Source organism: Enhydra lutris, unplaced genomic scaffold (assembly GCF_002288905.1).
Source record: "Enhydra lutris kenyoni isolate GAN:26980312 unplaced genomic scaffold, ASM228890v2 scaffoldscaffold24, whole genome shotgun sequence".
NCBI classification, from domain to species: domain Eukaryota; kingdom Metazoa; phylum Chordata; class Mammalia; order Carnivora; family Mustelidae; genus Enhydra; species Enhydra lutris.
The window spans coordinates 28483553-28497181 of record NW_019154108.1 but is presented as its reverse complement, the minus strand read 5'-3'; the positions used below and the strand labels follow the sequence as shown (position 1 = coordinate 28497181).

The following is a 13629-nucleotide window of genomic DNA, read 5'->3' as shown; positions in this document are numbered from 1 at the left end:
AAGGTTCTCTCTCTCCAAGGGACAGAAGGTTTAACTGAACAAATTATAGCTGAGAACTTCCTTAATCTGGAGAAGGAAACAGGCATTCAAGGCCAGGAGACACATAGAACACCCCTCAAAATCAATAAAAATAGGTCAAAACCTTGACATATAATAGTAAAGCTTGCATAGTTCAAAGATAAAGAGAAAATCCTGAAAGTAGCTCAGAACAAGAGGTCCTTAACCTACAAGGGTAGAAACCTAAGACTGGCCTGTGTACAGGCCTGTGTACAGAGGTAGGCCTGTGTACAGAGACCTGGCAGGCCAGAAAGGACTGGCAAAATATATTCAATGTGCTAAACAGGAAAAATATGCAGTCCAGAATACTTTATCCAGAAAGGCTGTCATTCAGAATAGAAGGAGAGATAAAGAAGTTCCAGGACAAACAGAAACTAAAGGAATTTGTGAACATTAAACTAGCCCTGCAAGAAATATTAAAGGGGATCCCTTCGGTGGAGAGAGAGCCCAAAATTAACAAAGACCAGAAAGGAACACAGACAATCTAGGAGGGAACAGTGACATTACAGATAACACAATGGCACTAACTTCGTATTGTTCAATAATTATTCTGAATGTAAATGGACTAAATGCTCTAATCAAAATATATAGGGTATCAGAATGGATTAAAAAAAAAAAACCCAAGACCATCTTATATGCTGCTTACAAGAGACTCATGTTAGACCTAAAGACACCTCCAAATTGAAAGTGAGGGGGTAGAGAACCATTTATCATGCCAATGGACATCAAAAGAAAGCTGGAGTAGCCCTCTGTATAGATTTTAAACCAAAGACTAATAAGTGATGAAGAAGGATACTATAAGTGTCTATCCAACAAGAAGATCTAACAATTGTAAATATTTATGCCCCTAACTTGGGAGCAGCCAATTATATAAATCAATTAATAACAAAATTAAAGAAATTCATTGATAATATAATAATAGTAGGGGACTTTAACACCTCATTTACAGCAACAGACAGAACATCTAAACAGAAGATCAACAGGGAAACAAGGGCTCTGAATGACACACTGGACCAAATGGACTTAACAGATATATTCTGTTACATATATTCAGAGTATTTCATCCTAAAGCAGTAGAGTACACGTTCTTCTCAAGTGCACATGGAACATTCTCCAGAATAGATCACATACTGAGTCACAAATCAGATCTCAACCAGTATAAAAAGACTGAAATTATACCATGCAAATTTTCAGACCACAATACTTTAAAATTTGAAGTCAACTACAAGAAAAAATTTGGAAGGACCACAAATAAATTGGGATTAAAGAGTATCCTACTAAAGAATGAATGGGTTAACCAGGATCCGTGGGAGCAAATGAAAATGAAAACATGACAGCTCAGAACCTTTGGGATGCAACAAAGGTGGTCCTAAGAGAGAACTATATTGCAATACAGGCCTTTCTCAGAAAATAAGATAAGTCTCAAATACACAACTTAACATTACATCTAGAGCTGGAAAAAGAACAGCAAATAAAGCCTAAATCCAGCAGGAAAAGAGATATAATAAAGCTAGAGCAGAAATCAATGACATAGAAATAAAAAAATAATAGGACATATCAACAAAACTAGGATCTGATTCCTTGAAAGAATTAATAAGATCAATAAAATCCAGGGTGACTGGATGGCTCAGTCGGTTAAGTGTCTGCTTTCAGTTCAGGTCATGATCCCAGGGTTCTGGGATCAAGCCTTGCAATGGGTTCCAACCTAGCAGGGTATCTGCTTCTCCCTCTCCCTTCACCTCCTTTCCCCTGCTCATGCTCTGTCTCTGTCTCTCAAATAAATAAAATCCTTAAAAACAACAACAACAATAAACTCCTAGCCAGACTTATCAAAAAGAAAAGAGAAAGGACCCAAATAAATAAAATCATGAATGAAAGAGGAGAGATCACAACCAATACCAAAGAAATACAATTATAAGAGAATACTATAAGCAATTATATGCCAACAAATTAGCCAGTCTGGAAAAACGGATGCATTCCTAGAAACATAAACTACCAAAACTGAAATAGGAAGAAATAAAAAACCTGAAAAGACCCATAACAACAAAGAAATTGAATCAGTAAACAAAAATCCCCCAACAAACAAGAACCCAAGGCTGGATGGCTTCCCAGGGGAATTCTACCAAATATTCAAAGAATTAATACCTATTCTGAAACTGTTTCAAAAAATAGAAATGGAGGGAAAACTTCAAATTCACTCTATGAGGCTAGCATTACCTTGATCCCAAAACCAGATAAAGACCCCACCAAACAGGAGATTAAGGACCAATATCCCTGATGAACAAGGATGCAAAAATTCTCACTAAGATACTAGCTAAAAAAAAAACATTAAAAGGATTATTCACCGTGACCAAGTGGAATTTATTCCTAGGCTGCAAGGTGATTCAACATCAGCAAATCATTCAATGTGATTCACCACATTAATAAAAGAAAAGTCAAGAACTAATAAAAGAAAAGTCAAGAACCATATGATCCCCTCAATAGATGCAGAAAAAAGCACTTGGCAAAATACAGCATGGTTTCTTGAGAAAAACTCTCCATAGTGTAGGGATAGAGGGAACATACCTCAATATCATAAAAGCCGTATTAAAAAAATCCACAGTGAATATCCTCTTCGATAGGAAAAACAGAGCTTTTTCCCTAAGGTCAGGAACACAACAGAGGATCAGAGGGGAAGGAAAGGAAAAATAAAACTAGATGAAAACAGAGAGGGAGGCAAAACATAAGACTCTTAACTCTAGGAAACAAACAGGGCTGCTGGAGGGCAGGTGGATGGGGGAATGGGGTAACTGGGTGACGGGCATTAAGGAGGGCATGTGATGTAATGAGCACTGGGTGTTACACGCAACTGATGAATCACTAAATTCTACTTCTGAAACTAGTAATACAATGTTAATTAAACTGAATTTAATTTAAAACAGATTCTCTCTCTCCCTCTGCCACTCCCCCCTCCCCCCCACTCACGCGTGCACATGCAGGCTCTCTCTCTCAAAAAAAAAGCGTTAAGTCGGGGCTCCTGGGTGGCTCAGTGGGTTGGGCCGCTGCCTTCGGCTTAGGTCATGATCTCAGGGTCCTGGGATGGAGTCCCGCATTGGGCTCTCTGCTCAGCAGGGAGCCTGCTTCCCTCTCTCTCTCTCTCTCTGCCTGCCTCTCCATCTACTTGTGATCTCTGTCAAATAAATAAATAAAATCTTTAAAAAAAAAAGCGTTAAGTCTGTGTACTTTACTATAAAATACTCTTATCAACATGTATACACATACTCACATATGCATATATATGTATGCATATATAATATATGCAAAACATAAAGCAGGCACATCAAATTTATCCAGCTTTAGGGATGGTACATAGCGTCTTAAATATTCATAAGTAATACTGATGAGCGAAAAAGACAAAATACCTCTGGTGGTTTTTTCATTCAGATTCACACCGTATTTTGCCAAAGCTCTAATCACATCACTTTGCCCAGCCATGCAAGCTGCATACAACAAATTTCTCCCAACGATGTCTTCTTCCAAGAGTAGCTGCATGGCCTGTTCATGACGAGGGTTCTCAGGATCCTCAAAAATCTTCTGCAAACCTTCTACATCCCCTGTGAGAGCAGGTTGTAAGAGGGGATTAAGAGGGACTATTTCCTCTGGTTCTTTTGGTTCTTCTTCATCTTCTTCTTCTTCATCATCGTCTTCTTGCTGTGAGAAAAATGCTTTTTCTGAACTCTCTGATTCTGGAGGTCCTTCTGGCTCCATTAATTCCAAAAACACCTGAGGCCAAGAAAAAGTAATAGTAATCTACTCAAACTAATCAGTATTTGTTTATCTGCTTATTTCATCAGTCAACTGACAATATAGATGGGATAAAAATACTTAACTGGTTGAAAATAATTATAGAATAAGACACTTCATCCATGGAATCAATAGAGTTTATTGTGAACCTACTATAAGTCAGCACACTGCCTGAATATACACTAAAATGCTGAATGTGTGATATAAACAGTAAATTCAACAGGAACAGAAGAAGAAACAGATCAATGTGGCTAGATTTATCAGGAAAAGATTGAAAGAGAATGCAAATGAGATTCACCTGCCTAAACAAGGGTTTATACTGGGGAAAAGTGAGAAATACAGAGGGATTACCAGAGCCAGATTAAAACCTTAAAATTTAGGCAATGACATTTAGACAGAACTATTCATTCAGTGATGGTTACTAAAAGCTTACTAATATACTAAGTGCTGTGTGGGCACTATGTAAATTACGAAGAAGAATCAAATTTATTCCTGCCCTCAACGACTTACTATTTTAAGGGAGAAAATATGAGATGCACAAAATAAGTGTGATAAAAGGTAACAAGAGCTAAGTATCATAAGAAGGGATGAGATTAATTCCAGGCACAATTAATCAAGGAATTCTTTGTGCTCAGTCTAGCAGAACACATATAAATTAGAGTAGCGTAGTCCCCCCTTCATATGTATAAGAATGTTCATAGCATCACTGTTCATAGCAACGAAAATCCTGGGCAGGAAAATGAAGCCCAAGAACAAAAGCATAAACTGTAGCAAGTCACACAAAATAGTATATAGTAATTAAAATGAATAAATTATAGTGACACCCTGTGGTAGGCAGCTTCTAACATGGCTCCCAGTGACTCTCACCCTGTCTCCTGGTATTCACACCCTTGAATGCAGTGACTTTCTTTTAATGAGAATACAGCAAGAGTGATGGGATGTCATTGCCACAGTCAGTTATAGGAGACTGTGACTTTGTCTTGTTGGTATTCTCTCCCTGGCTCTTCTCATGCAATATGACGGAAAGGGTCACCTTTCAAGCAACAGAGGGCAACGTCTGGCCAACATCCAGTAAGGAATGGAAGCCCTCAGTCCATTAGGTTGTGAGGAACTTAACTCTGCCAACAACCACTGAATGAGTTTGGAAACGGATCTGCCCCAGTTGAACCTTCAGATGACCAAAGTCACTGGCAACAACTTGATTGTAGCTTCATGAGAGATGCCAAAGTGAAAGATCTAGCTAAGCTGCGCCCTCGTTCCTGAGCCAGAGAAACATGGAGATAATGCATGTGCACTATTTTACATGTTTGGGGGTGTTTTGTCACCCAGCAGTAAATAACTGAAGCACATAATATGAATGAATGAATCTTAGCAATACAATATTAATGGGAAAAAGTAGATCCAAAAAGATTATATATATCAAGATATATTTTTGTAAAGTTCAAAGCAATTAAAAATGACATTTTAGGAATACAAATAGACTCAGTAACACTATTTTTTAAAAAAGAAGAAAAGCTGACAGGGGCCCCTCGGTGGCTCAGTCATTGGGTGTCTGCCTTTGGCTCAGGTCATGATCCCAAGATCCTGGGATCGAGCCCTGTGTCAGGTTCCCTGCTCATCAGGAAGCCTTCTTCTCCCTCTCATTCCCCCTACTTGTGTTCCTCTCTCTTCATAAAATAAATAAAAATCTTTAAAAAATATATTTTAAAAAAAGAAGAAAAGCAAGATTCAATAGAAGATTCAGGATCATGTTTGTGGCAGGAGGGTAGGAGGAAGACACAGGAAATGGGATAAATAGATTCATATATTTAGTAAAATATACAGCATTTAAGCTGGGCCATAAAAAATGGGCAAGATTTGGCCATTCAAAAGTCAGAAGGAAGGGCAATCTAATTAGAATAATATCTCTATTTACCATAAGCTTACATTAATCTCTACCTTCACTAAATGTGTATACTTGTAAGCTGTTGAAATTAGGAATTCCTTGATTACAGATAACTGAAAAAATAATAAGACTGACCTTCAAAAGTAAAAGATTATTTTTTCACATAACAAGAAATGTAAAGGTGGAGATGGTTCAGCAGCTCAAAAATACACATGCAAGCTCTTTCTATCTTTCTATTCCACCATACTATGTAAGACTTTCATATCATGGCTGTTGCCTCATAGTGACAAGAGGGCTGTCATAACTCCTGGCATCACATCTGCATTTGTGGCAGGAAAAAGAGGGAATCATCGAGAGGATAGCTATGCCATCCATCTTTTTAAAAGGAAAGCCAAGTAAAATCTCTCCTAACAACCCCTAACAGAGGCCAAACTGTATCCCTATATTTAAAAGAAAGAAACAAACAAACAAAAAGCAAGTTTCTCTATTATAATTATTATATTATGATATTATATTATATTATTATATATAATAGAAGCAAACAAGGTAGACGGGATTGGGAATGGGAGTTGTTAGCCAATCAGCCATGACTCCACCATAAGATTTGACCCAAAGCTTATCTTTTTTTTTTTTTTTAAGATTTTATTTATTTGGGGCACCTGGGTGGCTCAGTGGTTTAAAGCCTCTGCCTTCAGCTCGGGTCATGGTCCCAGGGTCCAAGCTGGGATCAAGCCCCACATCGGGCTCTCTGCTCAGCAGGAACCTGCTCCTCTCTCTGCCTGCCTCTCTGCCTACTTGTGATCTTTAAAAAAAAAGATTTTATTTATTTATTTGATAGAGAGACAGAGAGTGAGCAGAATTAGGCAGAACAGCAGGCAGGGTTCTGCTGAGCAGGGAACCCAGTGGGGGGCCCAATCCTGGGACCCTGAGATCAGGACCTGAGCTGAAGACAGATGCTTAACCAACTGAGCCACCCAGGCGCCCCCTAAGGCTGATCTTTGAAACTGTTTCATTTAACTCCTTCATTTTACAGGATAAATATAGAAAAAAATTTATAATCCTTTTGAGTGCTGGCATCTAACTCTCCACCCTCCCAACACACACACACACACACAGACACACAGACACAGAGCCTTCTTAAAGAATCCCAATCTCCATTTTAGAGATTTCTAGTGGAAGACAAAGCTAATTTTCCACTATATAAGCCACAGAAGCAAGATCCTCCTCCTCCCCGTCTCAGCACAAGGTTGGGGACAAAAATGTAAATTAGGCTCTGCCAGTCAGCTGCTCAATCCTAGGATCTTGACACTTTCTGCTGTTGTTTTTAATCATTTCATTTTTTCCCTTCACATATAACACTGTATTAGTTTAATACAACATAATAATTTGATTTATATATCTATTATAAAATAATTACCACAGCTAACATCCATCACCCCATATAATTAAGAAACATTTTCTTGTGATGCAAACTTTTCAGATCTAATCTCTCAGCAATTTTCAAATACAATAATACAATACAGTATTGTATTTAATTCAATGCAGTATTGTTAACTATAGTCCCTATGCTGTACAGTGCATTCCCAGAACGTATTAATCCTGTAACTGGAAATTTTTACCTTTTGACCCTCTTTACCCATTTCACCTACCCCTAACTCTACCTCTAGCAACTACCAATCTGTTCTCTGTATCTGTGGGTTAAGTTTTTTTAGCTTTTAAAATAAGGGACCAGGATCTTGACACTTGAACAGGGGACACAGGAATATGAGGCTAGTTGAAGGTCATTCATCACAGTGACTCAAGGGTGTACTGATCAAACTTCCTGCTATGAGAACAAGCTGTGGTTCTTGTGGTCTGACTCTCCAGAGCTCCCTTGGTTCCTGCTCATTTCCAGGCTCTGCATGATCATGCGAGCCCCTGATATAGTACTCAGACACAGCTGTTGTCCCTAAAATCAGATCTCCCCTTTCTTTAGGAACAGAACCCTACTCTCTTTTTTTAACCACACATTTTTAAAAAACCAATATTTATATTGGAATAAAACTGCTTCCCAGTCTCTTCTACAACATGATGTGGCCATATGGCCAAATGGGAGACCTAAGATGTAAATCGTCATGTAGTATGCAACTTCTAGGAAAGTGTGGTTCCTTCTCACTGGATTGGACATGACTGCTAGCGCTTGCACAGCTAGTTTGGACCATGATGTGGCTGTCCTGTCCAAACACATATATATTGTTTACATATATATTGTATTATACATAGTATATATAAATAATTTTTATGTATTATATAGTATATATTAGTTTATGATATCTTCTTTCAATTTTACATATGTAAATATATATATATATATATATATATATATATATATATATATCTTCTACTAATAGGTTAACCAACCAATTAATTATCAGTGGTAATGGACACTTGGACACTTGTCCTGGGTACACTGCATATATGGGATATACTTGCATGTATATCATTAACCTAAATACCATTTATCCTTACCATATGTAATACACTGATGTCTTTATTCCCATTATATTTTTAAAATTTTTCTTTTTTTTTAAGATTTTATTCATTTATTTGACAGAGATCACAGGCAGGGAGAGAGGCAGGCAGAGAGAGCGGAAGGGAAGCAGGTTCCTGGCTGAGCAGAGGCCCAGATGTGGGGCTCGATCCCAGGACCCTGGGATCATGACCCGAGCCGAAGGCAGAGGCTTTAACCCACTGAGCCACCCAGGTGACCCAAAGTTTTCATTTTTTTAAGTAATGTCTACACCCAACGTGAGGCTCAGATTCAGCACCCTGAGATCAAGAGTCGCAAACTCTACCAACTGAGCCAGGCAGGCATCCCTATTCCCATTATATATATATATTTTTTTTAAGATTTTATTTATTTATTTATTTGACAGACAGAGATCACAAGTAGGCAGAAAGGCAGGCAGAGAGAGAGAGAGAGGAGGAGGAAGCAGGCTCCCCGTGGAGCAGAGAGCCCAATGTGGGGCTCGATCCCAGGACCCTGGGATCATGACCTGAGCCGAAGGCAGAGGCTTTAACCCACTGAGCCAGCCAGGCGCCCCTCCCATTATATATTTTAAGGCTGGTGCCACCCACCAAACTGATACAAGCCACACTGTGAAAAAACATTAGTTTTGAATAACCTCTATGGAACTATACCAGGAAATCAACAAGAGAGAATTTAGCAGAAGTTAGACAGCATGTGTTTATGGTTAATAACTTGGGTGACATATGTTTCAATGTACCCAGGGCAGTTCCAGTTACATCTGTTCCCCTGCTGTAATTTTTAATAGCACCCTCTTTTACTTTCAAAGGTGTCTATCATTACCACACAATAAGTTATTTTGTCACCCTATTAATAACGTTGTGATCTCCTGGAACATATCCACTATAGATATCCATATTCAAACCTTAGGGAACAGAGGCAGAATATGCTTAAAATGCCTTTCCTCACCGGCCTAGTGGGGGCCCAGACAGGAGACCTTAAAGATACTGAGAAAATCCTATTTACATCTCATATATATTCCTGTTACTAGGTCTAGAATAATGTTTCTTTTCCTCCTCCATTCTTACTATCCAAATCCTATTTAGGCCAAGCTATCAACCTATTTTCTTCCTAAAACTTTCCTTGACTCCTCTCTTGAATGCACAGGGGCTCTTCCTCCTATGATCTCCAAAGGCCATTATACATCGTCTGTAACATACAACTTACCAAGTATGGTATTACATTATGTTCTATTTGTTTCAAATGCAGAAGACATCTACTTAATTAGATTATAAACTGGATGGGGGCAAGGATCAAACCTTAGATTTTTCTTGTGTCCCTTCCAGACTTACCACAATTCTTGACGTATGTTCTCAATAACTCTTAACATCAAGCTTGCGATTCCTACTGCTGCTCTTCACAGCCAAGAACAATGGGTTTTGGAGTCAGAAAGACTTGAGTTTACAATCCAATCCTGCAATTAATTTATTAGCTGCATAAATACTAGGTGATTTACCTAATCTCTTGTAGGAATACCACTAGACCTAGTTTGTAGGATTGTTCTAAGAATTAATAAATTTGATGTTGCATATGCCAAGCCCATGGTGAGCACTCAGGAAACAAAACCTATAATCATCATTATGTCATCATTCCTCCAGCAAGAGCATTCATGAAATAAAAGAAAAGATGGTAATACTATTTCTTATTCTTTTTCTTTAATACACAGTTGTCCTATGCATGGTGTGAGTAAATTATTTTCTACTCTACCACCACCAAACATTTGATTACAGACAGATTGCTTTGCATCTAGAGATCAGTGTGGTCCCAAGTTAATTCAGAGATTGATAAATAAACTAGATCAAATCTGGAAATATGATTCAGGCCAGAATACTCAAAGCTACTTTGATATACCCTTGAATGGAACTTAATTTCCATATCATCCCAGAATTAACATGATTAGGGCAGCATTTCTCAAATTCCCTGATCTCAGGGCTCTTTACACTCTTAAAAGTGGAAAGCCCCCCCAAATTTTTATGTGGGTTATATCTATCAGTATTTACCATGTTAGAAAAAAACATTTACCATATTAGAAATTAAAACTTAAAAATCTTTTAAGATATGTATTAGTTCATGTTAAAACAATTACATGTTAACATACAAATTATAGTTTATGAAAAATATATTTTACAAGGAAAATTTGATCAGAAGAGTGGCATTATTTTACATTTTTGCAAATCCCTTTAATGTCTGACTTAATAGAAAAGAGATGGATTCAAATTCCTGCTTCTGCTTTCATTCCCATGATGTGTGATGTTGTGACAGCAACTGTCATTGAGCCTCCAGAAAACCACCATAACACGTGAGAGAATGAGAATACAAAGACAAATGATGTGTAAGAATGAATATGCAGATAGCTTTACCGGTGAACTCCCTGAAAAATGTCGAAAGGACCCCCAGGGAATCCTCAGACCATACTTTAAGAGCCACTGGACTAGGACAAAGTCCTAGGACTTAAGTCACCCTGGTCTGTGGTCAAACCTACAAGACTGTTCTACTCCAAATCTAGACTAAATTGAGATCAGCCTTTCCGAAATAAAAGAGCAAAGTGAAGTCTTCCAGGGCATTTATCCTTAAGCCTGTCTTTTAAAAGACATGTAAGCTGGTGGAAAAAAGTAAACTCTTCTGTCATATGTTTGGTGGTCTATTGTTGATTGTGTCCTTCATCATACTGTTTTTTTTTTTTTTGAAGATAGAGCAAAGAATTCTATTCTTTATGGTTTTTTCTTCTTATAACATAGAAGTTTTAGAATATTTTAAAGTACTTTTACTGTGACTATAAGTACTACTAGGATGATCATAATAACATAGCTTTTCCTTTCTTCCTGTTATCAATATTCTATATATTGAAATGTTTTTTTAAAGATTTATTTATTTGAGAGAGAAAGAGAGTGAGCATAGGGAGAGGGAGAATCTCAAGCCGACTCCCTACTGACTACAAAGCCCAACACAGGGCTGGATCTCACTACCCTGAGATCACGACCTGAACAGAAATCAGGAGTCAGATGCTTAACCGACCGAACCACCCAGGTACACCTAGACTGAAAATGTTTAACTCTACTTCCTCACTAATATTTTTGTTTTAGAAAATACTTATTTTCCATGAGAAATATGTAATTTATATTTAACATATAATAGAATTATTTTTATTATTGTTAAAAGAAGTAACGTGTTTTTAATTCTCAGTTTTAATTTCTAATTCTTACTATATTTTTAATGCTCATTTTATGGCTAGATAAAACTCACCTAAAGGAAAGCTTTTCAGATCAGTAATTTTTTGAGCATGTAATGGAGTACTGGCACCAAAAAGTTTGAGGACCACTGTTCTAAGACATGTTTGAGATCCAGAAATGGCAGAGTCTTCTTGTAGGGGCCGTTGGAACCAGAGTGGAAGGAAAGTCACAGAAGGTTCAGGGCACTGATCAAACCAGGAGAGATCTGTTCACAAGGGACATGACTCCGAACATGACAAAGGGACCTCAGTTGCCCAAAAGTTTCATGAATCCCCATATATCCACACACCAGAACACCATCTCAAGGACAGTATCAGGGGACAAGTTATCTGAGTACCTAAATATCTTTGCATAAGAGAAATTAAACATTAGACAAAGAAGCCAGTTACAGATGTGTCTAAACTTTAAAACCACTTTTAAAAATTATTTTTTTTCCTGATAATCAATGAGTGAGGGCTCACAAAAGAATCTAGGTCACAGACAAAAAATAAATTCTGTTTTCTTTGCCCATAGAAGTTACAACGTAAATCAAAATTGCAACCCAGGTACCTATAACCAAACATTCATAGAGAATGTAAGCACAGAGAGGGGAGACAGGGTTGGAACTATGAAGGCAGAAGGGCAGAGCAGTCTGCGAATCAGAGGGCCCATGCTTTAGTCCTAATTCTGGTATTTAATAATCACGTGACTTTTCTGAACTCACACTCTTTATTCGTGGAATGAGAACAGCACCTGCTCGGCTTTACTTAATTCATGTTGGAAAGCAGGGCTACAAACTCTTCCTTTTAACCATGAAGTGCGAACTCATTTGAGGTTGCTAAGGCACTAATAATAGAACATCACAGGGGCCACGGTCCTACCCCGTAGGCCACTCCCCAGTCCACTGGGGAAGCCACCAGTAAATCGGCAATGACGGTGAGACAGGGATATAGTGGAGATACAAGCAAAGAGCACTCTGAGAGTAAAGACACTGGACACTTAAATTAGACTGGCAGTGGGTAGGTTTGGAAAAGGCTTCCCAGAAGTGGGGACACCCCATGATGGAGGAGTAGGAAGGTGTCTTAAAACGAGAAGAGAAGGGCAACCTAAGTCATGAGAAGGAAACACAAAGGGCAAGGAGGCAGACAAGCTCGACGTTATGATGAATAGATCTTAAGGCCCTTTTAAGCTAATTGAATTCTTCTTCAAAAAAACGTGGCCCCTCGAGGATTTTAAGTCCCAACAAGGAGAGGGCCCCAAAGTGCAGCCCTGGGCCCCTGGGGTTAAACAAAGGAAGGCCTGAGGAAGCGCAAACAGAGTGACAGTCCCATGAGGCCCGGGCGGGGCGGACACCAGTCACTTCTGGACAGAGGAGCTCGCCTTCCGGCCTGAATCCCTCAGGGACACTCGGGGATCTCCGAGGATGCCCGTGGGGCGGGAGCCGCTCTGCAAAGCTCTGGGCAGAGGCAAAGCCTGAAGACGCCGCGGTTGACGCCCACTCCCCTAGGCTCGGCCCCTGCGGCCACACGGAAAGACGCCCATTCCTCTCCCCATCCCATCACCGCCCATTCTGGAGCGCCCACCGCTGCCCTCCGCGCGAGACTCCGACTCACCGCTCCCCAGGCCCCCGACTTCCGCGGTTACCATGGCGACGGCGCACCCGCGCGCGGTAGCGCCGCCCCGAGCGCCGCGGTTGCGGCGGCGCGCGAGGGTCGAGGTCGGCAGGTGCGAGTCGAGAGGGCGAGAGGAAACCCAGAGGAATTCATCCACCTGCGTTAAATCGCTGCGTTCGGGTGGCGGGGGGAGTGTTCTTTATTTTGTAAATTTTCTACCGTATGGACTGTATGTACTCTACAGTTTAAAAAATAATTTTTGAAAATAAGGCGTGCGCATTGGTTGCAGGTCCGTCTTAAGTCTTATCTTTGGCTTTTGAACTAAAGAATTTTTCCAGAAATACGAAGATGGGTTCTGAAAACTACGAAACATTGTAATATAACCGACAGCTTGCTTAGTGTTCTAGGCTGTTAGAAGTCTTTTTCTTATGGTTTATGGTCATTGTCACCAAGTCCGTTTCCTGAGAACTTACAAGTGCCAACTATGTCAGGCGTGGAAGGGCCTAGGAAATTAGT

The 13629-nt window shown here is 39.3% G+C and overlaps 1 protein-coding gene across 1 annotated transcript in view; it reads right to left on the bottom strand.

Annotated features, from left to right (window-relative positions):
• LOC111150780 (ankyrin repeat domain 45) overlaps nt 1-13130 on the bottom strand; it is a 47502-nt gene extending 34372 nt beyond the window's left edge. The window contains exons 1-2 of the mRNA XM_022508378.1: nt 13114-13130; nt 3459-3819 (exon numbers count right to left, since the gene is read on the bottom strand). Of these exons, the coding sequence (XP_022364086.1) occupies nt 3459-3804 (346 nt within the window). The 5' untranslated portion in view covers nt 3805-3819; nt 13114-13130. The remainder of the gene's footprint in view (nt 1-3458; nt 3820-13113) is intronic.
• Between the last annotated feature and the right edge of the window lie 499 nt (nt 13131-13629).